At 41.8% G+C, this 26,210-nt stretch overlaps 1 protein-coding gene across 1 annotated transcript in view; it reads left to right on the top strand.

Moving 5' to 3' along the window:
* TRPM1 (transient receptor potential cation channel subfamily M member 1) overlaps positions 1 to 26,210 on the top strand; it is a 139,897-nt gene that overhangs the window by 101,035 nt on the left and 12,652 nt on the right. Inside the window, exons 23-31 of the mRNA XM_060002502.1 lie at positions 9,278 to 9,400; positions 9,943 to 10,074; positions 12,128 to 12,256; positions 14,819 to 15,070; positions 16,164 to 16,338; positions 17,912 to 17,932; positions 18,699 to 18,843; positions 20,302 to 20,504; positions 21,445 to 21,577. Coding sequence (XP_059858485.1) covers positions 9,278 to 9,400; positions 9,943 to 10,074; positions 12,128 to 12,256; positions 14,819 to 15,070; positions 16,164 to 16,338; positions 17,912 to 17,932; positions 18,699 to 18,843; positions 20,302 to 20,504; positions 21,445 to 21,577 — 1,313 coding nt within the window. The remainder of the gene's footprint in view (positions 1 to 9,277; positions 9,401 to 9,942; positions 10,075 to 12,127; positions 12,257 to 14,818; positions 15,071 to 16,163; positions 16,339 to 17,911; positions 17,933 to 18,698; positions 18,844 to 20,301; positions 20,505 to 21,444; positions 21,578 to 26,210) is intronic.

The following is a 26,210-nucleotide window of genomic DNA, read 5'->3' as shown; positions in this document are numbered from 1 at the left end:
TTTCCTGGGTTATAATCCTCAAATTTGACTTGAATAAAAATTTCCATTTCTTTCTTTAAAAAAAAATATAAATGTCATGCCTAATTGCCCAATTATACACAATGCACTAAGCTGATATTATACATAAGTTTGGATATTAATAAATAGTTTTTAGAATATCAAGAATAATGAGAAGATCTTGAAGATTTTTTTTTAAAAAGAGCAGGTTTCCTACAAAGCGATGAACATCAGGTTGGCATCAGACTTTCCGTTAATAATACTGAAACCTAGAAGGCACTGAAACAAGGCCTTCATAGTTCTGAGAGGATTTGGAACCTGGATTTTTTTTTTTTTTTTTTAACCCAGTCCAGCTATTTTAAACATGAGGATAGGGTATCTATTTAAGATAGACAAAGATTCAAGTTATATACTTTCTACTTACTCCTTCAGAAAAAGTACTTCAGCAGGCATTCCATTGAAAGAAGCGTTCAAAATTGCAAGAACACAGGTGATGTGGAATGCAAGAAACAAGCCCCAGTTTTTAAAAATCCCCATATGAAAAAGCAGTTGGATGAAATGAGTGCAAAGAGTCAGTGATATGCAAGAAGAAAGTACACAGAAGAATGGAAATGATTCCAACAAATAGATGCAATGACTAAGATGCTATAAAGGGTCAGGGGTATGGGTTAGGGAAACAAAAAGAGTTCATAATCATTAATGAGAAAATAGAAGTAGAATCAAATACCAGGGAAAACAAAAAAAACTGCACACAAAACTTAAGGCTCGGTTATGATTTAAATGAAAATTTGGTACGATTTTTGAGTCATAGAAGGTAAAAAAGACCATTTGACCTTTGATACCATGATCAGGTTTCTCTAGTAGCACCAGAATTCTACATTAAAATTGCAATCACAGCACGCCATGTGACTGTACAGTAGACAGTATTTTATACGGTAATAAAAATGTAAATGCTTTTTACTGATCTTCAGTTTTTTAGAATAATCCAATAGACAGAGTATTGAAGACCTAAATATAAATCCTAAATATAATACAAAGGTTATCAAGTATGAAACTACGAAAGTAAAGGTACAGCTAAGAAAAGTTGGCTGGTGGGAAGGGGAAGAGAGAGGGGTAAACAGCATAATATCCCCATGTTGTAAAGTGGGGAATCAGAACTGTCAAGAGTTGTTGAAACAAGAGGTGAAGATTCCAGTTTATTGTGTAAAGTTACAAAGGTAACTTCATAGGAACTGAAAATACCGATGTGGTTGTTAAAAATGGGAGCAGAGGGGAAGGAGATAAATTAAGATAAAGTTTCATCTAAAATAGATATTTAGATGACTAAGATAGTACTTAAATTAACAAAGAAATAGCAACATAAGATATTGCCTATGTTGCTAAAAATATGAAAGTATCCATAACAGCTAAAACTAGAAATAGAAGCAAGTGTCTCAAACTAGAATTCAAAAATTTCTCTTGAAGACAAATGATATGAAACTATATATTTAAAAAAACACACTGAGAACCTGAGTACATCAACCAGAATAACCAACATCAAGACACACTTTAATAAAGTTATTGGATTTTAATGAAAAAAAGAATTCTTTGAGCTTCTAGGCAAAAAAAAAAAAAAAAATCAAGTGACTTCTAAGGGAAAAAAATTCAATTATCATCAGACTTTCAATAGCAACCATTTATGTCAGAAAAAAAAAATGGTGTGTATCATATAAAAATACTCCCAGAAAGAAAATTGAGGCAAAGATTTTATATCTAGCAAAAGTGATGGTCAAATATAAAGGGTACACATGACATGTTGCCAACAGGCAAGAACTCAGGGAAATATTGTTCCTATGAGCACTTTCTGAAGAATCTATTAGAGAAAGAATCTCCAACAACCAAAATAACCAGAGAGGCATCAGCAACAGGGCTGATAGCATCAGATACATATTTACTTGTAGTGTTAAAACTAAGTGACGGTTAAGTGGGAGAGAAAATAGTATATAACAGCTATATGTTCTGATAATATAGATATAATAGAACCATTTAAAAATGAGAGGAGGGACTTCCCTGGTGGCGCAGTGGATAAGAATCCGCCTGCCAATGCAGCGGACATGGGTTCGAGCCCTGGTCTGGGAAGATCCCACATGCCATGGAGCAACTAAGCCCGTGCACCACAACTACTGAACCTGCGCTCTAGAGCCCTCCAGCCACAACTACTGAGCCTGCGCGCCTAGAGCCTGTGCTCCGCAACAAGATAAGCCACAGCAAGGAGAAGCCCACACATCTCAACGAAGAGCAGCCCCTGCTCGCTGCAACTAGAGAAAGCCCGTGCGCAGCAACGAAGACCCAACACAGCCAAAAATAAATAAAATTACATATTTTAAAAAAATAAAATCAAATAAAAAAATAAAAATGAGAGGAGAATGGGGAGCACCTGTACAAAAAAAAGTGTAACTTTTCAGTAATCATAATTGATAGTGGTAGTATTAACATCATTATTCTGAAACTATTAAGTTAAAGCAACTGATTAACAGTGAGATATTCTAATTCTGTCACCCCCCTCTGTCCTTGAGAACTAGGACTTGGTGTGGAAGAAAAGGAAACACAGATGTAATCTGGAAGAGGATAAGCAAAAAAGCCTATAGTACTTAATTGGAAGCATCAATATGAATTCATTCCAGCTCTGGCCAATGAAAAGCCTAGAAACAAAGACCTACCCAAAAGCATGAACAGTCCTAGTGCCCAAGCTGTGGCCTTGAAATATCATTTCCCATTCACTGAAGCCAGAACTTCTTGGAGATATGGTTGATTCCAGGTCTGTAGCAGGATATGTACAAGATGAGCCCAGAAGAGTTGACACACCAGTTGTTAAAAAAGCTATCAAGGACCCCTAGGGTCAGATCAGGGGGACCCAGGAGCAAACATGAAAAGGCTTCCACTGGCCAAACGAACAGGACAGTTTGACCTTCAATACTATTATTAATAGTAATGAATAGCAAATATCTTTAAATCCATGAGTTCATAACAATATTTTTAAGTAAACATATACACTAATAAAGAACTATCAGGAAGAAAAATTAAGAAAACAGTCATTCCATATACAGTTGTATCAAAAAGAATAAAACACCTAGAAATAAATTCAACCAAGAAGGTGAAAACCTGTATATTGAAAACTATGAGATATTCATGAAAGTAATTGAAGAAGACACAAATAAATGGAAAGATATTCCATGCTCAAGGATTAGAAGAATTAATATTGTTAAAAAGTCCATGCTACCCAAAGCAATATACAGATTTAATGCAATCCCTATTAAAATTCCAATAGCAGTTTTCACAGAAATAGAACAAGCAATCCTAAAGTTTAGGTGGATCCAAAAAGTTTCCCAATAGCCAAAGCAGTTTTGAGAAAGAAGAACAAAGCTGGAGGCTTCATGCTTCCTGATTTCAAACCTTATTACAAAGCTATTGTAATTAAAACAATGGAAACAGGAACATAGATCAATGGAAAAAAATAGAGAGCCCAGAAATAAACCCATGCATATATGTCAATAAATTTATGACAAAGAAGCCAAGAATATACAATAGGGAAAGGATAGTCTCTTCAATAAATCATGTTGGGAAAATTGGACAGCCACGTGCAATGAAACTGAACCACTGTTTTATACCATACCCCCAAATTAACACAAAATGGATTAAATACTTGAACATAAGACCTAAAACCATAAAACTCCTTTAAGAAAACATAAGCCCTTGACACGGTGATGATTTTTTTTAATCTGACACCAAAAGCAAAGGCAACAAAAGCAAAAATAAACAAGTGGGACTACATCAGACTAAAAAGCTTCTGCACAGCCAACGAAATCATCAACAAAGTGAAAAGGCAGCATACTGAATGAGAGAAAATAGTCGCAATTGTATGTCTGATAAGGGGCTAATATCCAAGATATATAAAGAACTCATACAATTTAAAAGCAGAAAACAAAACAAACCAACAGTCCAATTAAATAATGGGCAGAAGATCTGAATAGACGTTTTTCCAAAGAAGACATACAGGTGGCCAACAAGCACATGAAAATATACTCAACATCACAAATCATCAGGGAAATACAAATCAAAACCACAATGAGATGTCACCTCACACCTGTCAGAATGGCCATCATCAAAAAGGCAAGAAATAAGACGTTTTGGCAAGGATGTGGAGAAAAGGAAACGCTGGTGCATTGTTGGTGGGAATGTTGGTGGGTGTTCAGCCACTATGGAAAACAGTATGAAGGTTCCTCAAAAAATTAAAAATAGAACTACCATATGACCCAACAATTCTACAACTGAGTATTTATCCAAAGAAAACAACACTAACTTGAAAAGATATCTGCACCCTAGGTTCATTGCAGCATTATTTACAATGACCAAGACATGGAAACAACTTAAGTGTGCATTGATGGATGAATGGATAAAAAATTGTGATATATATGTACATATATATGTATGCAATGATATATATACACACAATGGAATATTATTATATATACACAGTGTATATTTTATACTTTTATATATATATATATATATACATATATAAAATGGAATATTATTCAGCCATAAAAAAGAACGAAATCTTGCCATTTGCGAGGTGGATGGACCTCGAGGGCATTGTGCTAAGTGAAATAAGTCAGACAGAGAAAGATAAATACATTATGATCTCTTTTACATGTGAAAACTAAAAAAACCAAAAAGCAAGTTCATAGACACAGAACAGATTGGTTGTTGACAGAAGCAGGGGTGAGGATGGAGTGGGAGGAATGGGTGAACTGGTTTTTATTTTTTTAGCTTAACTAAATTGAATATAATAAAAATAACCCACAATGAGATAGCACTACACACCCACTAGAAAAGCTAAAATTAAAAGACTGACCATACCAAGTGTTGGCAAGCATGTGGAAGAACTATAACTCTTCTACACTGCTGGTGGGAATACGAAATAGTTAAAAAAAGAAAAATCAGTTACCTTCAGCAGCTGATAGGAAATCAATTCATTATCTTGAAAACAGGTACATAAAGGGGAAAGAATCAAGCATTTATCCTGCATTTTCTATATGAACTGAACCACTGGGTAACCACTGAGTAGATGAGGGAAACATCTCTTTGTAAAATTATTCCAGCCAAGAAATGGAAACCAAATGATAGCATTAGAACAGCACCAATTTTCAACCCCAGTGAGTTGATGAATTGACATCAACTGCTGCTAACATCACCAAAAGAGAAACGGTATACTTTTTTTTTTTTTTTTTTTGGTGGTACGCGGGCCTCTCACTGTTGTGGCCTCTCCCGTTGCGGAGCACAGGCTCGGGATGCGCAGGCTCAGCGGCCTTGACTCACGGGCCCAGCCGCTCCGCGGCATGTGGGATCTTCCTGGACCGGGGCACAAACCCACGTCCCCTGCATCGGCAGGCGGACTCTCAACCACTGCGCCACCAGGGAAGCCCAAGATAAACGGTATACTTTTTAATGAAAGAACATGCCATCTACAGTCTTGCCATAGGGCTCAAACCTGGGTCTGTTTTTGTTTCATAGATAAGTTCATTTGTGTCGTATTTTAGATTCCACGTGTAAGTGATATATTGTATTTGTCTTTCTCTGTCTGACTTACTTTGCTTAGTATGATAATCTCTAGGTCCATCCAGGTTGCTGCAAATGGCACTATTTCATTCTTTTTTATGGCTGAGTAGTAGTCCATTGTATATATGTACCACGTCTTCTTCATCTAGTCATCTGTCGATGGACATTTAGGTTGTTTTCATGTCTTGGCTATTGTAAATAGTGCTTCTATGAACATTGGGATGCATGCATCTTTTTGAATTATTGTTTTGTCTGGATATATGCCCAGGAGTGGGATTGCTACATCATATGGCAACTCTATTTTTAGTAACCTTCATACTGAACATATCTACAAAGCAGAAACAGACTCACAGACATAGAGGACAGACTTGTGGTTGCCAAGGGGGAGGAGGGGTGGGGGAGGGAAGGATTGGGAGTTTGGGATTAGCAGATGCAAACTAGTATATATAGGATGGATAAACAACAAGACCCTACTGTATAGCACAGGGAATTATATTCAGTATCCTGTGATAAACCATAATGGAAAAGAATATGAAAAAGAATATATATAACTGAGTCACTTTGCTGTGCAGCAGACATTAAACACGACATTGTAAATCAACCCTACTTCAATAAAATTTACAAAACAGCCTGGGTCTGGTCCAGCCTCTGCATCCAGCTGCCAAGTGGCAGGAGAAAACAAGGGCAGAGGAGCATCCCCAAATCCACTCCGTGATGAAGTCTACAGGTCCAAATGTTCTATCTCTTCAACCCATAAACAACCAGGAAACATATATTTTAAAAAGCAATTTTTAAACATGCCAGAATTTTAAAGAGCAAGATGAAACTATAGAATCTATAGCAGTGCTGTCCAACAGAAATAAAATGCAAGCCACATATGTCACTTTAAATTTTCTAGTTAAGAAAGTAAAATTTTTAATAGTTACAAGAAGTTTTTTAAGTACATTGTAAAAAGTAAAAAGGAAGCAGTTGAAATTAATTTTAATAATATATTTATTTAAACCAGTATATACAAAATATTATCATTTCAACATGTTTTTGAAAGGAAAAAAATCACTAATGAGATAGTCTATATGCTTTTTTTTGTACTAAGTCTTTGAAATCCAGTGGGTATTTTTCTATCATTTCCTTCTTTACCTAATGCTACTTTTAGATATAATGTCTACCCAAAGGTATAAATATTTGTAAACATCAGACTTCCTCCCAAGCATTTTTTTTTTTTTCTTTTTTTTTGGCGGTACGCGGGCCTCTCACTGTTGTGGCCTCTCCCGTTGCGGAGCACAGGCTCCGGACGCACAGGCTCAGCAGCCATGGCTCACGGGCCCAGCCGCTCCGCGGCATGTGGGATCTTACCGGACCGGGACACGAACCCGTGTCCCCTACATCAGCAGGTGGACTCTCAACCACTGCGCCACCAGGGAAGCCCCCTTCCAAGCATTTTTAATTCACAACATAAATATATAATTATTTTAAAGCAGGGATGGTTTGTTCTTTTTTTAATTCTTTGAATAGGTCATAAGGACATGCACATATTAAAAATTAAAACTATTTTAAAGTATAAGTGACAAGTCTCCTTCCCAACTCCTGTCCCCCATATGGCTTGTTCTACCCATTGGCAACCACTGATATTTGTTTCTTATGTATATTTCCATATATAAAGCTACTATGAATAAATATTCTTTCTTTCCTTTTTTTCATGATGAAGTAAATATTCTTTTTTTTTTTTTTCCTTTTCACAAGGGTTGGCATCGTTATTGTTTTGTACCTTCCTTTTTCACTTCCTCTGGGACACAGAATATTCCTTCATTCTTACCCGCTTCCCCAGTTCTCCTTCATGGTCGATGGCCACAGTTTATGACCAGTCCCCAGTGAGGCCATGGAGGTCACTCCTGCCTGGGGGTGCTACACTCACTGCCACCATGAGTGCTCTTGGACACATACTGTATCTCACTTATCTGCTGTATAAATGTCCAGAAGGGAAATTGGTGGCCCCGTGGGGATATGCACTTGCAATCTTGATAGCTGTCCCTCTGTGGAGGTGTCCACCTATAGTGTAGGGAATGTCTTGTTTTCCCACAATTCCACCAATACAGTGTGTGAGCAAACATTCCAATCTAATGGTAAAAAATGAGATCTCTGTGTAGTTCCTTTGAATGTCTCTTATTATGAGTGAGGACAAGCCCATTTTCCTCTCAGTACAAATGTCCCTAAGTTCACTGCCTTTGCCCATTTTTCTGCTGGGTTGTTAGAATTTTTCTTCTTGACTTCTAGAAGATCCTTTCTAATTAGAAAGATTAGCCCTTTGCCTGTCACATGAGCTGCAAATATGTTTTCCCAGAAGTTATTTTTTACTTTGGTTAAGGCATGTTTTCATTGTGCAGAAGTTTGTGATTTTTTTTTCAGTATCAAAGATATTGATCTTTATTTTGATTGCTTCTTGATTTGGGAGCCTAATTAGAAAGGCTTTCTCCTACTCTCCATTTATGAAAGAATTTTCATGTGGTGATTGTTAATTGTTTTATCTTCTGTCTGTGCCCCCTCCCTTTCTTTTCTTTCACAAAATATTTGAGCTAGATGCAATTTATTCTGGTGTATGTGTGAGATACGAATCCAACCTAATTATTTTCTAGATGATCACCCAGTTTCTCAATACAGTTTATTAAATAGTCATCTCTGCTTCTCCCATTGGAGGTGGTGTTTGTATCACAAATTAATTGCCTATGTGTAGTTGAATCTTTTTCTGGACCTTCCATTCTGCTCTATTGTTTGATCTCTTCGTGCACCTGTACCACTTTGTTTTAATTATTGGTGCTTTATAATATAATTTTTAGCATATGGTAGAAATAACCCTTTTGTGTTACTCTTGTTTTTGAGATTTTTTTTTGATGTGGATCATTTTTAAAGTCTTTATTGAATTTGTTACAATATTGCTTCCCTTTTATGTTTTGGTTTCTTGGCCGTGAGGCATGTGGGATCTTAGCTCCCCGACCAGGGTTCAAACCCACACCCCCGGCATTGGAAGGTGAAGTCTTAACCACTGGACCACCAGGGAAGTCCCCCTTTTGTGTTATTCTTAATAATGGATTGCTGAGGGGAAACTTTAAAAAATTAGCATTGAACATTGGGGCAGAGTTCCGTATTGGAGACACACTGCATGGCACTGACAAAAATGTCAAGGGTTTCCATCTATGAGCTAGGCCATCCTTTTGCTGTCTAGGCAGAGCCCAAGTAAGTGCTACATTCATGAGTCACGTTTGTCTTCTAACTCTTGGTCCATATATTCACATTTACATCTAAGTTATTCCTATATAAAATATTTTTGGTCTACTTCACTAGAGGTATCATTTTATTTATTTTTACTTACTATATCTTACTTCAAAAAATTGCCTGCTTTGAAACACTATTGCAAGATCTTCGCTTTTTAAGTCAGGATTCCACACAATACTGCTTGCTGTTCATCTAGAAAAATTTGGTGGATGACCTTAAACTTCTCAGTGTCTGCAATTCTATCAACATAGCAAACAGAATAAGCCACAGACCGTCAGAGCAGAGATAGACCTGTTCCAGGGCTGCTAGATTACTGATTAATGCTGAAGATCATAATTAAAAATTTTTTGCCTATAGTGGGAAAATTTTTAAGAATTACCATAGCTTAAAAATCCACTTTTCTCTTCATACCTAGGTTATCATGGGGATTCTTCTCCCCCCAACCATCTTGTTTTTGGAATTTCGCACCTGTGATGACTTCTCATATCAAACATCCAAGGAAAATGAAGACGGCAAAGAAAAAGAGGAGGAGAATATGGTCAGTGATACCCTTGATTCTAAAAGTATCCATCAACTCTCATTTTCAAAATAGTTGTGATTTCTCTCGCCGTGAATTTAGAAACTGCAAGAATTGGGGACATTTATAATCCTTGATTTTTTTTTAACATCTTTATTGGAGTATAATTGCTTTACAATGGTGTGTTAGTTTCTGCTGTATAACAAAGTGAATCAGCTATACATATACATATATCCCCATATCCCCTCCCTCTTGCGTCTCCCTCCGACCCCCCCCATCCCACCCCTCTAGGTGGTCACAAAGCACCGAGCTGATCTCCCTGTCTATGCGGCAGCTTCCCACTAGCTATCTATTTTACATCTGGTAGTATATATATGCCCATGCCACTCTCTCACTTCATCTCAGCTTACCCTTCCCCCTCTCCGTGTCCTCAAGTCCATTCTCTGTGTCTGCGTCTTTTATATCCTTGATTTTTGAGGCACCTGTCTGTTAAATATGGTGCTGGAGTCCAAGGCGTTTCCCATCTGGCAGCCTGCTTGCCATGTGCTCTGCTCTGTTTCCAGGATGCGAATGCAGACACTGGCTCGAGAAAGGGGGACGAGGAGAATGAACAAAAAAAGCAAAGAAGTGTTCCCATCGGGACCAAGATCTGTGAATTCTACAACGCTCCTATTGTCAAGTTCTGGTTTTACACGGTAAGTTCCCTGCCCTTAGCCTTCACCATTTAGCATGTTTTAGACATGTCAGAATCAAGAAAATTGTCAAGGGCTTAAAAAAAGTGTTTTTTTAAAAAAATCAATGGATTAAAATTAATTATGAAAACAGAAGTGGGACTAACTCAAGAATCTTCAGCTAAAATTGGATCTAGATAGATATCTTGTCATATATTTATACATAGGAATGTGGCCATCCTAGCCCCAAATACACCATTTCATAAAGCAAAATAGTCATATTCTATTTGCTCAAGATGAAGGATTTTTCAAATGTCTTTAGTAATACAAACTTAGGGAAGTAGAGTTTTATTCCAACAATGAACAAAGATGACTAGTATTTAGAGAGCAAGCTCACAGATGTCATTTTTCAGGAGACTAACGGGGTTACTCAAAGAGTAGGGTTGAGCCCAGAGCATGAAGTCCTGGAAGAGAGGAGCAAATCAAGGCATCTCTGCTCTCAAGTGCAGGCCACACTGACCTCGTGACCACACACTCTCCTCCGGCCCCATCAGTGGCCTCTGTCTGGACGGCTCCAGCAGAGTGATGCACCCAGAACAAGAGTGGTCCAGCCTTATGCACGTGGATGGGCAGGAAAAGTGGGGCGAGGAGACTGGAGCAGCTTGGAAGCCTTTGGAGGAAACTGGCTCAGGTGCAGGCCGTCCCAGCAGGGGTGGCAGGCATGCTGTGCTTCCTGCAACCACTGCGGTCCGGGGGAGGGACAATATTCATGAAGTCCCAAATGCCAAGCAGCAGCACACGCCTGGCACATCCTGGCACTGCAGTCCCATTAGTGACTGGGTGCGAGCGGTGATGGGACGTGAGGGGCCAGGTCCAAAGCCATGGACAGGGTAATGGATGAGGAGGGCAGAAGGCAGAGCCAGAGCTCTGGGGCGTGGCACCCAGCGGGCTGCATGGGGACCCAGGTCAGCTATAGCCTGGACACCCAACCTTTTGGCAGCCACATCTGGCGATACCACCAAAGCCATAGCTGCCCACCTGTTCTGGTCAGAACCAGCTGAGGACCAGGAAGATACCTGGCCTCCACAGATGCATATGAAGAGTGCGGGGCCAGGGGGCTGATGAGCCTTGGGCGTCTCCTCAGGGCCTCTAAATGCTGCCCCTGGATGTGGGGAGGGGGTCGCACATTTTATAGCTTGCCAGGGGTTCCCAGTGCAGCCCCACTTTGAGAACTCTTGCTCCAATCCTCCTGCAAAGACTAGATAGTGGATACATGGGATGCTACCTGTATCCTGGTAAAACTTAAACAATCAGGAGGGAGGCATCTTTTAAAAAAAAAGAAAAAAGGCTGCGAATCACAAATATAGTTGCTAGTATACACCCTCCCTCCACCTACCCAAGACTTCAGAAGGGGCCTGTACCCGTGGTGCGTACAGCTTCAGAGTGAATCAACCTCGGTCATCTTCAGACCACCCTCCCTCCACCTCATAGCTCACTCTCATATCCCTCCCAACTCTACATGCCACAAGGATAGGCACCCTGCTGTGGGCACAGCACATCACAGACATATCAGGGCTGACTGAGGGGCCTCAAGACAGGTGTGTGTACCTGGGAAGACACCTCATTGTCAGCCTCCTCCCTTCGAACCTCCCACATCCGCCAGCAGTGGAAAGGTTCAAGAAGGAAATTTTCAAGGCAGGGAAGAGTCAGTAACATTTTCCAATTTCCAGGAATGTAAAGGGCACACCAGTCAACTACTAAAAGTTTCCCGACTCATCATAATTTCGTGCAACTTTATAATTTCCCCTTGAGGCTGATAGTAGCAACAAATGCATCTTCATTTAGAGAATGGACTGTCAGCGCCCATATTGCACTAAAGTACAAAATGCCTCCCCATCTGCCTCAAAGTCCTCTGCCTGCACTGGTGATGTGAGTGGAAGTTTTCCTCTAAAGGATTCAGTGCATCTGGAAATGAAAATTTGTTTTAGAAGATGTGTCCACTTGTAAATAGGGTTTCGAAGCTTTTTTCAGGCACATGTGACCTCCCCAGACACTGCTCACAGTTTCTGCCTTTCAGATATCTTACCTGGGTTACCTACTGCTGTTCAACTATGTCATCCTGGTGCGGATGGAGCGCTGGCCCTGCCTCCAGGAGTGGATCGTCATCTCCTACATCGTGAGCCTGGCCCTGGAGAAAATTCGGGAGGTGATGCTCCAAAGGCCTGTCCCAGCCCCACCCACCACTGACTTCAATTCAGATGTATCTTCTTTTTTTTTTTTTTTTTTCTGTACGCGGGCCTCTCACTATTGTGGCCTCTCCCATTGCGGAGCACAGGCTCCGGACGCTCAGGCTCAACGGCCATGGCTCATGGGCCCAGCCGCTCCGCGGCATGTGGGATCTTCCCGGACCGGGGCACGAACCCGTGTCCCCTGCATCGGCAGGCGGACTCTCAACCACTGCGCCACCAGGGAAGCCCCCAGATGTATCTTCTTTTAAAAAAAAAAAAATTTTTTTTTTTTTTGGGGCCACAGGGCGTGTAGGATCTTAGTTCCCCAACCAGGGATCAGACCCATGCCCCCTGCAGTGGAAGCACAGAGTCTTAGCCACTGGACCGCCAGGGAAGTCCCCAGATGTAGCTCCTTATTTTGAAAACGTACTGTGCAAATCCCAAGTGCCGTGGAACTTTTCTTTCGAGGTGTCACAATCCCAAGTTGATCCAGTTCCCTTGCTTGAGATTTATACACCTTCTGCTTCCAACTGAATTTGAACTTGGAAATCAAAACACAAGGCAGAATAGATGGTGTTTAGTAATAAAAATAAGTCTGAGTGCCTAGAAAAGCAGCATAAATGCTGCCAGGTACCTGAGATAAACCAATGACTCCAACTGGGTACAAATTTGGGCTCTGTTTTCTCGGAGCTGGAAGTAGAAAGGGAGATGTAGGAGATGACATTTCTCCTGTAACTCAGGACTTTGAACCACACTGTCCTCCCTCCAACCCAGAAGGGGATTCTTGTGCAAGGGGTTTATTAAAGGAGAGCTCCTAGGAGAGCAGAGAGAGGCAACAGGGTGACCAGGTCAGAAGAGGGGACGGGGCTGAGCAAGGTGTGGCTTCAGTGGAATCTGTCCCTGGCCTAATCCTGCAGGGAGCTCTGAGTGTATTTAATACTGTAGAGTCTGTCCCACTTTGACCAAAGGGAACAGACTTTTGTACCCACATCAGCCAGCCACCAGCATCTCTGGGAAAGTGGCTGCAATTGCCCAAGGGGGCAGGTGGGAGCCGAACAGCGAGCGGCACCTGCAGCAGATGGGGGCTGGGCGCATCCACCTGGTGGAAGCCTCCAGTGCCTCTGGGCAGGCTGCCAGCGCAACTGCTGCAAACAGAGGGAACAGGATTTTCAAAGAAGTGTTGGAAAAGGACAGACACCATCTCTTGCAGACTGGTGTCACAGGAGACTTGAAACTAACATGTAACTTCAAGAGGGCAGCCCCTGCAGGCTGCAGAGGAAATATGGGCCAGGTCCTTTTCTTTCTAATATCACCTGCAAGTTTTAATTCTTTATATCAGCTTGTAAAGGAAAAGCTTATAGCCAAGAAAAAGTGAACTTGAGAAAGCACACAGCAGAATTTCATATTCTTTCTCCCACTGATAGAGAACCAATATTCTTATTTTGCAATCAGCAGTGACCCTTTCACTGAACTGAAAAATTATCACTGGCAACTTCTTCCCAGGAGAGCTAATTCGAGGCTGTCAGTCTGATGACAGCCCGAGAAACGCAGAGTGCCAAATCTAAAATGTTATAACCCATCTCCTACTACTCCTGTTTCTTTTCTAGCTGGGCTTCACTCAAACTTTGCCCACTTTACAACTGGGATTTCCCAAGTGGCCTGCCGTGCCATCTCTAGGGACACCGTGAGCTCACTGAGCATCAGCCATATACTGACACTGTTCTTTACCCCCAGTTATAGGAAAGAGGGTGGGCGGCCATCAGTCAGAGTGCACAAGTTGTTAAACTAGTGAACGCCTTCTGGGTTGGCCCATAAATAGCCACCACCCCATCCCACCTCTGGAGCCCCCAGAACCTACCCAGAGCCTCAGTAAGTAAAGGGGTACCACTTTTAAGACCCCCACCCTGCTGCACGCCATAGCTGCATACGTGGGGCTTGCTCTAAGTGTGCCCGTGCCTGCTGCTTGTTACATATTTTCAGGTTTACTCTGAGGAAGTGTCCCTTTAATCAGTGGTGATTTTGAAAGGGTAAGCTCTCAAGCAGGAGAAAATCAAGTTCAGCTTCCCCCTGACTTCCCATCTCTGAGTTACAAAGCAATTTTGGCTGATAAACATTTCCCATCCCGGTTCTGCCATCTCCCCTGGGTGGACTGCCCCTCTGTGGGACCACACAGGTTTATCTCTGCTCTAGAGTTTTCCTCCTGGACTAACTCTGGAACGTGGGCTCACAGGCAAGTGTCCAGAGAATTAGAAAAGGGATCAAAAGGCAGCTACTTTAATTACAGCCAGAGGGACATAATTTAGAAGGCATTTCCTGAGAGTTTGTGAAACCCTGACTCCAGGCATACAGAGGATTTTGTGGAATTTCCCTTTCTAGATATGTTTTTCTGCCTGAGAAGATTAGTACTTAGAAGTCTTGAGCAGGAAAGGGGACCAGATGCCCTGGAATGCCGCTCCAGTCCTAATGCCCCAAGATTCTAAGAAGACAAGTCTTCCGATACCACACTCCCTTGTTTTTTGTTCTTTGGCATTTCTTTATAGATCCTCATGTCAGAGCCTGGTAAACTCAGCCAGAAAATAAAAGTTTGGCTTCAGGAATATTGGAACATCACAGACCTCGTAGCCATTTCCATGTTCATGATTGGAGCCATCCTCCGCCTACAGAAGCAGCCCTACATGGGCTATGGCCGCGTGATCTACTGCGTGGATATCATCTTCTGGTACATCCGTGTCCTGGACATCTTTGGTGTCAACAAGTATCTGGGACCCTACGTGATGATGATCGGAAAGATGGTTAGTCCTGACGCCCCGTGAGTAACTACGGACACCGAGACTGTGGTTAGGACCTGAGGCCAGGCCTCCAGCATGGCTCTGTTGCATTTCATTTGACCTTTCCCTTGCAGTTGGTTTCCTACAGGAAATGTTCTTTGCTTTAAGATGCATAGTTCTTCTACATACCAACAATTTAATTAAATCCAATTGATGAACATGAGGTTGAGGGCCTACTGTAGGTACATGGATTTCTGGCAATAACCCGATACATAACCTCCTAACATGCAGTAGAAGCCAGAGACAAAGGGGGCCCGGGGTCACCCTCCCCGACCCCTACTCCAGACAGTCTTCCAGCTCACGTGCTCTGGCATGGAGTGCACACAGGCAATTCGTGTGATGAGGTCAAGACAAATCCATGGCAACATTTACTCCAGAACAGGCCATAAAATATGAAACTAAAAATGAACCAGCAGATCATCCTTACATCACTTAAAATAGCCCAAGTGTTGGGACTGGTCCCAGAAGAAAGGAAGTCTTCCAAGCTTAGGAATAACTCTTTGTAGGGCAAGTGGTTTTGAGCAAAGGGCTATATGGTTGAGCTAATGCCAGCCAGGGCCCTCATCTTCAGGGATGTTCAAAATTAAGAATTCTATGAGGTCAGTATCCATAGCAACCAGAGCATTTCGCACTGTAACTACTCACTGTTTGTATAATGAATGAATATCAGTATGTGCTCTCAACTCATGATCTCATTACCTCCTTAGATATCTACTGCTCTTACTCCTTAGTTTCCCTCACAAATTCCTATATTTTCCATAATTGTTCCCTTTCTCCATTTGCAGTTGTAGTTACTAGAGGAATTTATTTATGGGTAACAATAGAGGAGAGGAAAGATTGAGAGCATGAGATGAGAATGGCAATGTTCTAGGATAAGGTGTATGCATTGCATGAAGTACAAGAATCAGTAGCCCGTGGATGGGATGGAGGGAGGGAAAAGAAGCTTCCTCCATCCTAATTAAGCACTCATAAAGTCTTTGAGGAGCACAGTGTAATGAACCAGGTGAACTTGGCCCATGAGTCAAGACAGTAAGAGGCCCATGTCCTCTCTCCTCAGATGATTGACATGCTGTATTTTGTGGTCATCATGCTGGTGGTGTTGATGAGTTTCGGGGTAGCCCGTCAAGCCATTTTGCATCCAGATGAGGAGCCTTCTTGGAAACTGGCCCGAAACATCTTCTACATGCCCTACTGGATGATCTACGGAGAGGTGTTTGCAGACCAGATAGACCGTAAGACTAGAATTCATAGTAAGATTCTCTTCCCTGCTTCCCAAGGCAGATGATCAGTTCCAAATTAATGGAAGAGCCTGTGTTAATTTGGGAATAAAGTATTTTTTATTCTGCCATAGGCATCAAACTATTTTGTGAAGAAATCAATGCAGATTATGAAATACAGAGTTTTGAGACATCGGTCCTGTCTTCTACTCTGAGAACCACTAACTGGAATTCTGAGTCTTACATCCCTTGAGCATGTCCTACACATGAATGTAGTCCCAATGCCAACATCCTAATTTTTCTTCAACCTGAATCTTTTTCTGCCCTGAGATAGAGCTGGTAGTGTTATTTCAGTCAAATGAGATAGTGACTACTGCCATGTGTCATCCTCTTCTTCAAGCTTCAAAACCCATTTTCCACATAGCTATCCATTTCCTCTTCACTCCTGGAGTGATATTTTTGTATTATCAACAGTATTCTGGATGTTAGCAGAGGAAATGAGCTGCAATCCTGCATGGATTTCTGGGGAATGCAGGCCCCAGCTCTGCCCAGGCTGAGCTGGTAGGTCACAGTGTCTCTTGTGTTGTAGGGAAGTGAAGTTCAAATGCTCTTATGCTATTTCACCCAGACAGTTACAGCATCACCAATGAACGAGCATCTTCAGACCTATTTTCATGTTAGTACCAATATCTTAATTTGCATGTTGTGCTCTGTCAAAAAGCACCAGGTACAATAGCATGGCTGCTGCTTCCAGTAGAAGCAGAAGCTTCTTGAGAATAGAAGGTTCTGAACATCCTTGCCTTGTAGGAAATGCAGGGTTGTTTGGTATATCTCCACTAAGAGAGACTGATAACCAGTTGCACAATGCCTTCTACCTACTGGCTTTCATCACGTGATTCAGAACACATCCTTATCATGAGTATCTCAGGGTCAATTAGTGAATGTGTTTGTAGCTTGGTAAACCAGAACGTAAAAATCTAATTTGGTTTCAAAGGAATATTAGCTTCAGTAAACATACATAAATGCTAAAAGTCCCTGGATCCAGACGTAAGTTGTAATATTTTTATTTTTTTTATTAAATTGGGTAACAAGAGAAGATGAAGAGGCAAACTTGAGGCTATTTTCAGTAACACCGTGAAATGTAGGTTTTCAGTTCTTGGTCTGATTATTTCATAATAATTTTTTATTTATTTGTGCTTATGATGTGTTTGTGTTGGGATACAGGGAATGCTTGATTGGTCAACCTACATGTTAAAATGATCATCTGTTAGTAGCCTCATGTCTTTTTCACAGTTTTTTTCACTAGTGAGTTTTACTATTGCTTATGATGTGGTAAAATAAATATTCATGAAATACATATACATATATTTCCTATAATTAATAATGTGTAAAATTCTCCTAAGCAGATCACTGTTTCCAAGTGTGAATCTGTAATTCCCAAGCTTGAACACTTTACATTTCTTGACAGCAAAACAGTTCTTGTGTTGTTCATCGTTTGTTTGACTTTTCTCTCAACTGTCTTATTTTTTTTCTTCCTTCCCGTCAAAACTAAAAAAAAATAAAATGCTGCTTTCCAATCACTCTATAGTCTACGCCATGGAAATCAATCGTAAGTTTATGCATAATTGATGACTCTAGTCCATGAAATGTGTGTATTAATTAGTTTCTTCCTCAGCTAATTACTAATAGTCTTATACCAGTTTCAAATATTTCTCTTGTTTTCTGGTGTCAGTACTTTTGTAAACGATAAGGAAGTGAAAAGTAAATAGACAATAAATTCATGGATATTACTTCACTAATTACTGTTAAGATCATCCTATCTTTTTCGTCAAAAATAAGTCCCATATGATCAAAGTGGCATTTCAAATGAGCAGAGAGAGAAAAGATTCTTTTTCAAACATCACTCAGAACAGTCAGTTAATGGATTGGAGGCTAGAGGGGATCCGTACCTCCTACCTCACAATAAAATTATTTTCAAAGTTAATGTACAAATGACCAAGAAGACAACATAAGTTAATGTTAAATAATTAGAAGACCCAATCACTTTCTAATGGATAACAGTAAAGAAACCCATAGACGCATAGATAGATGCATCTGCTTAGAAATGAAGAACTTCTGTATATGACAAACACAACACAGAAATGAGAAAATGTTTACAAATATAACAAGTTAAGAATGACTGTCTGTGAGTGCAGAAATGAGTTCCTTATCTCCTTTGTATGAATTGATATTTTTCACATGGAAAATTATTGCTTATGAAATCAGAAAAAAAACATAGTAAAAAAGAAATAGGTCCTTTAATAGCATAGGTCAGTTTATTTATTCTTTTCATTCTATGTAAAAGTCAAGTACAAAAAGACAGACTCTCGTTTCAGCTCCTTGTGGTGACAACCAGTACGATGAGGAGGGCAAGCGGCTCCCTCCCTGCATCCCGGGCGCCTGGCTCACACCCGCCATCATGGCTTGCTACCTGCTGGTGGCCAACATCCTGCTCGTGAACTTGCTCATCGCCGTTTTCAAGTGCGTGTCACCGCTGATGACCGTATATTTGTTATTTATTATTTTACAGATTTTCAGTGTAATCTCGGAAATCTCCCAGGCTGCCCAGGATTTACATGGAATTCCGCTAGGGCTTTCAAATGCGTAGAATTTTTCACAACGTTTTTTTGTTCAACAGTAATCAGCCTTCATGTATTCCTAAATCAAGGGTTGACACTTAAATACATTTAAATTCAATCTTGGTTAGTATTTTAACACTTTTGGCATTTTTTTTTTTTTTTTTTTTTGCGGTACGCGGGCCTCTCACCGTTGTGGCCTCTCCCGTTGCGGAGCACAGGCTCCGGACGCGCAGGCTCAGCGGCCGTGGCTCACGGGCCCAGTCGCCCCGCGGCATGTGGCATCCTCCCGGACCGGGGCACGAACCCGCGTCCCCTGCATCGGCAGGCAGACTCTCAACCACTGCGCCACCAGGGAAGCCCCTTGGCATGTATTTTAATCTAATGAAAATATTTTCTTAGACGAAAGTCTCCTGAGACAGAGAAGATTTATCAAACTGAGCCTTGAATTCATTATCAGAGGCACAGAAAGCAAAGTTAATTTCATAGGCTGTGACAATTACTGTACTATTATATGAAATATTTTTCTTATCACTTACCAAATAGAAGATAAAATGGCCTAAGAAAGAAAAGGCTTAAAATCCACAATCAAATTTCTTGTAAAACTTGCCCCTTTTGTCATGATATGTTGAGGATGTGACCATGCTTAATAAATGTTGGAAAACTTTATTTTAGTTTCTAAGATGGAAAATATAAGGGAAAAATCCTTCACAGAAATATAGACTTTCAGAGCTGACCAGGGCATTGGAGAGAATCTGGTTACACTCCGGACTTGACAGATGAGAAAATGAAGGTTGACAGAGGTTAACTGACTTTTCTAAGGTCCCCGTGTAGACAACACGCCTGATCAGGATTCCAACAATTCTAGGCTTACTGCCTCCCACTGGAAACTCAAAGAAGACAAAGACTGTACCTACCCAACATCCAGAGTAACCCACCTTTAATCAAAATGTTCAGTAATTAATCAACTCGGTTCCAAAAAAATGTAGTCAGCTAGTTGACTGAATTTAAAGTTTAAATACTTCAAAATGCTTAGTGGGATGGCTCATACCTTTAAATATATGAAATAAAATTTTCTGAGCAGTCAGTAGGCTGTGGTGTGGTTTTGCAAGAAAGCAGTGGGTAGCAATTTCAATACACTTAATTCTTAATTATTTATATGCGTAAGACGTCCTTGAATGTTGGTAAGCCACGCTGATAGATAAACCAAAAGACAGGTCATTCAGAGTCAGTACTAACTCGTGGAATGACCCCAAAAGGCCATTTGATCGCATAATTTCAATTCAGTGTGAGTAATTCTGATTGCCCTGGGAAATCACAATTAAAAGTAATACAACTAACTAAACATGTATTCTTTTTAAAGCAATACCTTCTTTGAAGTAAAGTCAATATCCAACCAAGTGTGGAAATTCCAGCGTTATCAGCTGATTATGACATTTCATGACCGGCCAGTCTTGCCTCCACCAATGATCATTTTAAGCCACGTCTATATAATCATTATGCGTCTCAGCCGCCACTGCAGGAAGAAAAGAGAAGGGGACCAAGACGAACAGGATCGTGGATTGAGTATGTGCAGGACTCTTTCATTTCTATCTTGGGCTAATCTAGAAAGACCATTCTAATTGGATACCTGCATGGAAATCTCCTTAAACTACTTAAATGTGTGAAAACACAGCACTCTATCCAAATGCTATTCTTTGCAGAATGCTTCTCATTTCATGCTGATTTTATTCTAGTTTTGTTCATTTATTAGTAATTCATATCACTGAAAGTCCACTCAGGAAGAGATGAGAAATTGAGACAGTTCTTGAAAATAACTTTTCTCTATAAAGCCAATGTTCCTTTCAAAATGTTTTTATACATATAGATTTATTTATTTATTTATTTTTGGCTGCGTTGGGTTCTTGTTGCTGCGCGAGGGCTTTCTCTAGTTGCGGCGGGTGGTGGTACTCTTCTTTGCGGCGCGTGGGCTTCTCATTGCGGTGGCTTCTCTTGTTGCGGAGCACGGGCTCTAGGGCACAGGCTCAGTAGTTGTGGCGTACGGGCTTAGTTGCTCCGCGGCATGTGGGATCTTCCCAGACTAGGGCTCGAACCCGTGTCCCCTGCGTTGGTAGCCAGATTATTAACCACTGCACCACCAGCGACGTCCTCAAAATGTTTTTAGTGTGTTGCATCTAAAGAGAATGGGAAAATACTCCTGTCCACTTGCCTGTATCCATAAAATACATGCAAAACCTTTTCCAGAAAATCATACTTGGTTTCGCTTTCCAAATAGCTGTAATTTGGATTTTTGTGTTAAAAAGTGAGCCGTTTAGCTCCACCAGAAATATCAATATGATCGCCGCATATTACAAGGAGGCTTTGTGTGATATAAGCAGTGGCGGGAGCACGGCGCTGCCTGCAAGGGGTGGGGAAGGGAGCTTGGTTAAAGGCGGGCTGTGAAATTCGAAAGGGTGCATCTACCTGGCTGGTTTCTCACGTGGCAACCGCTTCTGCCTTTGCACAGAGCTGTTTCTCAGCGACGAGGAGCTGAAGAGGCTGCACGAGTTTGAAGAGCAGTGTGTCCGGGAGCATTTCCAGGAGAAGGAGGACGAACAGCAGTCGTCCAGCGAGGAGCGCATTCGTGTCACCTGTGAGAGGTGCGTCTGGGGCGTGGCCACCGCGGGGCGCGGGGCGCGGGGCGTAGGGCCAAAGCGTGCGGCTCCTCCGTCCTGTCTAAGGGGAATGCCAAGTCCGTTTACACATTCACTCCCAGTTCTCCTGTTGACTCAACGTTGGCTTTTGAACGTGTTCCCCACCCCCCAGAGTAGTGTGAAAGTTCCAAACGATGGTTATATATTGTATATAGAATTGAATGATGACATTTATCACAAATATTCCAGGCCAAAACCAAACCAAAACAAACAAAACCCTGATGGTTCTTGCCCGCCCCCAAAGTGGGCGCTTTTACAATACAATACATGGAGAGAACCGTCAGGTGCAGGGCTGTGTAACTGCTGGGGACGTTTCTCCACGCCCTTGACATATGTTGTTGCCTTGGCCAAGTGTCGTCGGCCCCGGCTTGACCTCCTGATCCTGACTTGTGCTCTCCTTGCACCTTCCCAACACCTTTCCGACCTCACGGAGCAGAGGTACAGGAGGGGCAGAGGCGTCTGTCTTGGGTACCCCGCAAGATCAGCATCATCAAGATGTCAGTGCTTGCTACATGGGGAATGGACGGCTTGCCTGTATGGGGCAGTGAGTAAATGAGCAGAGGAGGGCAGGGCAGGGAGGAACAGAAAGGGTGATGTGTTCCATACTTTATAGTATTGCTTTTCCTGCGGCTGCAAACTGCAGAGCAACCAGCAAAGGTAGACAGGAACGATCAACCCGCACTAGAGACATTTTTTGAATCATAATTTTTGAGAACATTGGTCACTTCATAAAAGCAACTGAAGCTTGTTAAAGAGCATGAGAATTGATAAAACGTTGTTCCAAAGAGTTTAATCAACAATGCATGTAGAAGGATGAGCGTGGCGAGGGAGACATGCCTAAGGGGATTCCAGAGCATCATTCTATCCTGGAGTCTTCAGCATTAAAGTTTTCTGATACCGTGTATATCGTCTGATATACGTGTGTATATCGAGAAACATAAAAACATGGTAGGACTTCAAGAGAATATTTCAGCACATACTTCCCAATCAGGGGGCCCAGCAATTATAGCAGAATTCACGATACACCGTGAAACCTTCGTGGTGGGTGTTCAGGCCAGTGCCTCCACCTCAGCCCACAGGAGGGATGATGCCCCCGGCAGCTGCAGAGCTCTAGCCCTCCCGCCCTCCTAGACCTAGTCAACTTGCAATCCTACCAGCCAAACTCAAAGGTTATCTGCACCAACCTTCGGCCTTAATAAGGTATATTTTCAATAAAACTTTGGAACACTTCTTTGCTATTTTACTGGTAATTACTAACCTTTCAAGATATAATCATGATTTCCTTACGAGAAAGCTAAAGCGCCCCCATCTTGATAACCTAACTTCCACTTTCTAGGTGGACATTAACTTGAATGGAATCACAGGCGTAATTTACCATGGGTGGAAATGGTGTTCTCTCTCACCCTGCCTCCTCCCCTCCTCCCTTCCCAGAGCAGTGTTTGGATTTTTACCCTTTTTGGACCAAGGCTCCAGGGATGTGGTTGTCAGGTCGCTACCAAATTGCATTTTCCCCTTGGGGCTCCGAGCACACGTAAGAGGAATGAAAGTGCGCGGGGCGGTAAAAGCAGGCTACTTCCCGTTTGCCTTGGCCGAGCTCCCCGGGGGTGACGGGAGCACATTCCTGCCCCTCCGGTTCCCTTTGTTGACTCTTTCTTGGCTGAATCATAGGTGAACGCCAGAGACAGAAAGAGGAGGTCTGGAAAAAGGGAGCTTTCCTTCACCCTAACCAGGACCTCTGGGGAGCAAGAGATGGGAGAATGGGAAGAATTAGTTATTTCTACCTAACTGTTGGCACCAGTGATGACTTTTTTTTTTTCTTTTCTTTTGTTGAAGTATAGTTGATTTACAGTGTTGTGTTAGTTTCAGGTGTACAGCAAAGTGATTCAGTTATACATCTACATATATCCACTCTTTTTCAGATTCTTTTCCCATATAGGTTGTCACAGAATATTGAGTAGAGTTCCCTGTCCTATAAAGTAGGTCCTTGTAGGTTATCTGTTTTATGTACAGTAATGTGTATATGTTAATCCCAAATTCCTAATTTATCTACTTTTTCTGTAGTCGCTTTTTTTTTTAATTGAAGTATAGTTGATCTACAGTGTTTCGGGTGTACAGCAAATTGGTTCTGTTATAGTGGTTCCATCATACATATATATACATATATATATATATATATATATATATAAATTCTTTTCCAGATTCTTTTTCCTCATAGGTTATTACAAGATGTCAAATATAGTTCCCTATGTTATACAGTAGGTGCTTGTCACTTATCTATTCTCTACATAATAATGTGTATCTGTTAATCTCAAATACTTAATTTATCCCTCCCATCAGTGATTACTTTTAAAATCAAATTTTTGAGTACTCAGATGTTTCTGCCACTTCTTTAATCTTCCTTATAGATTTGCTTGCTTTCATTTTCTGTGTCACCATTTGCCGTTTGATGATTTTCCTGTTCTTCTCTCAGTGGGACCGGCCCCAGCACCATGCGGACGGCAGGGTCTGGTTAGGGGTTAGCGTCTGTGATCAACACCGTTGGTGTTTTTCCCTTCCTGACCTCCCTGTGGTCTGGGCACCTCGCAAAACCTGGGCCAGTGATTTGCAAACGTGTTCACACCGGAAGTTTACATACGTGTCGTGCTCCTCCATGCAGGGTGCTTTGAGGGCTTAGGTTCAGGAACCAAATTCATGGCTTTCCCCTATTGCTTGGAAAGGTATATATAAAATTCTACCAAACTAACCATTTAATAGAATTTCAACATTTTGTAAATTCCAACATTCAGTCCCTCAAGAAGAGATGTACCATGTGACTCAGTTTTTAGCTAACACAGCGCTGGTTGCAGCCGGGCATTTAACCCAAAGCCCCAGCCACCGGCCCACTCAGCTGTCTCAGGGCACCGCCCTCAGGCTTTTCCTCCCAAAACGTCCCCCCGGAGCTCCATGAATACCACCACTGCCATCTCATTCAGCAAGACAGTCACTGGCAAAGCATTTGGAGTCCTCCCTCTTCTGCACTAACAATCCCCAAGTCGGATAACTTACCCTCACGTATAAATCATGGTCCACCCACATCTTTCCTTCTCTACCCTCAGCACCTGAGTACAAGCCAGCATCATTTTTCACTTGGGTTCCTGCAGCTGTCCCCTCAGAAATCAGTCCTCGGAATTCAGTCCTGGTCTTTCAGTCCATTTTACACCAGAGAGACTCTAACCAGCCCCCACAGCCCCCATCACCAGCTCGCCTGAAAAGCCCCCTCAGTGGCTCCCACTGCTGCTGGGCCCATGAGGCCCTGCCATCCGTCCAGCCGCACCCTGGACTGTCCGCCCCTCATGCTCAGTCCTCCAGTCTTGCTGGCCCTCTTCCACCCCCTCAAAGCCACTGCTTTCTTCCTGCCGCAGGGACTTTGCACATCCTCTTCCCTCCACCTGCTCATCTTTTGGAACTCTGCCCAAATGCCAATTCCTTCTGGCAAACTGCCCTGACCGCTTCCCACCTTAGTAGACTAGGTCAGGGCTCTTGGAGTCTAAGCCCCACGAAGGCAGGGACCAGCTACAAATTCCACTCACCACGGTGTTCCCAGAGCCTGCACATGGCCACGTTAGCAGGAGCTCGATTTTTGGGAATGAATGAATGACTCCAAAGTTTGTCTCTTGATTTGAATGCAACTTTCTGTCCTGTCCTCCATGAGTTCCCTCCTGGAATATCAAATAGGAAACCAACGATGCTCCCTCTGGATTCAAAACTTTGGTTTTACTCTTAGGGATGAGGAACAACCTCAGTATGCAAATGATTCTGGTCCCTGGAAAAGGAAGGATCCTTCAGATCAGTAAGATCAAAACAAGAGTTGGTGTTGGTACATGTTGTCTCTTTGCCCAAAGGCATAATATCAGATAAGCAAGAGGGCTGGTGCGGGGACAGCATTTACAAATAACTTCCCAGCACGACCAAGGTAGAACTGGTCAACCTAAACATTCTATTCTTGTCTCACCAGTTTAATAACTGGTAACAAGTATCCCTATCAATTGGAGCTTGAAGCCCACCTCTGTGTCTCTCGCAAACCCACTGTCGAACACACCTTTCTTTTTGTGCTTTGGCATCCCCATCACTGGTGCACAGGTTCCAGAGCAATTGAGTTGGAAAGAATCCTTTCTGACAAAACTTTGTTAGAGATTCAGCTTCCTTTTCTCGAACAATGAGAATTATGTAATCCAGCGTGTTTACCTTTTTTCATGGCTTCAAGGAAGCTTAGCACCAAACTTAATATTTAATTATAACAAGTGTATTATTGTAAGGTTTGGGAATGTGTGGTGTATATTGCTCTCCTTATCTCCTCTACTCTTTCATATATTTTATAACATTTACATAAATTTATTTTCTATGTCTGATATTTCAAAGTATGCAGGATATAACTCATAAATCACACATTTTAAATGCAGTTGGTCCTATACTTAAGGAGCTATAGGTCGTAGAGTAGCCAAACCTATAATAGCAGGCTCTGATTCCCCCAAAACCCTCTGGGTTAAGTGGTTTCTTGTCATATTTGTGGATCTGGGTTAAGGTCTTGGGTTTCCTGTCG

This window comes from Delphinus delphis, chromosome 2 (assembly GCF_949987515.2).
Source record: "Delphinus delphis chromosome 2, mDelDel1.2, whole genome shotgun sequence".
Lineage (NCBI taxonomy): Eukaryota > Metazoa > Chordata > Mammalia > Artiodactyla > Delphinidae > Delphinus > Delphinus delphis.
The sequence above is the reverse complement of the archived record's forward strand: the minus strand, read 5'-3'. Positions and strand labels throughout refer to the sequence as shown.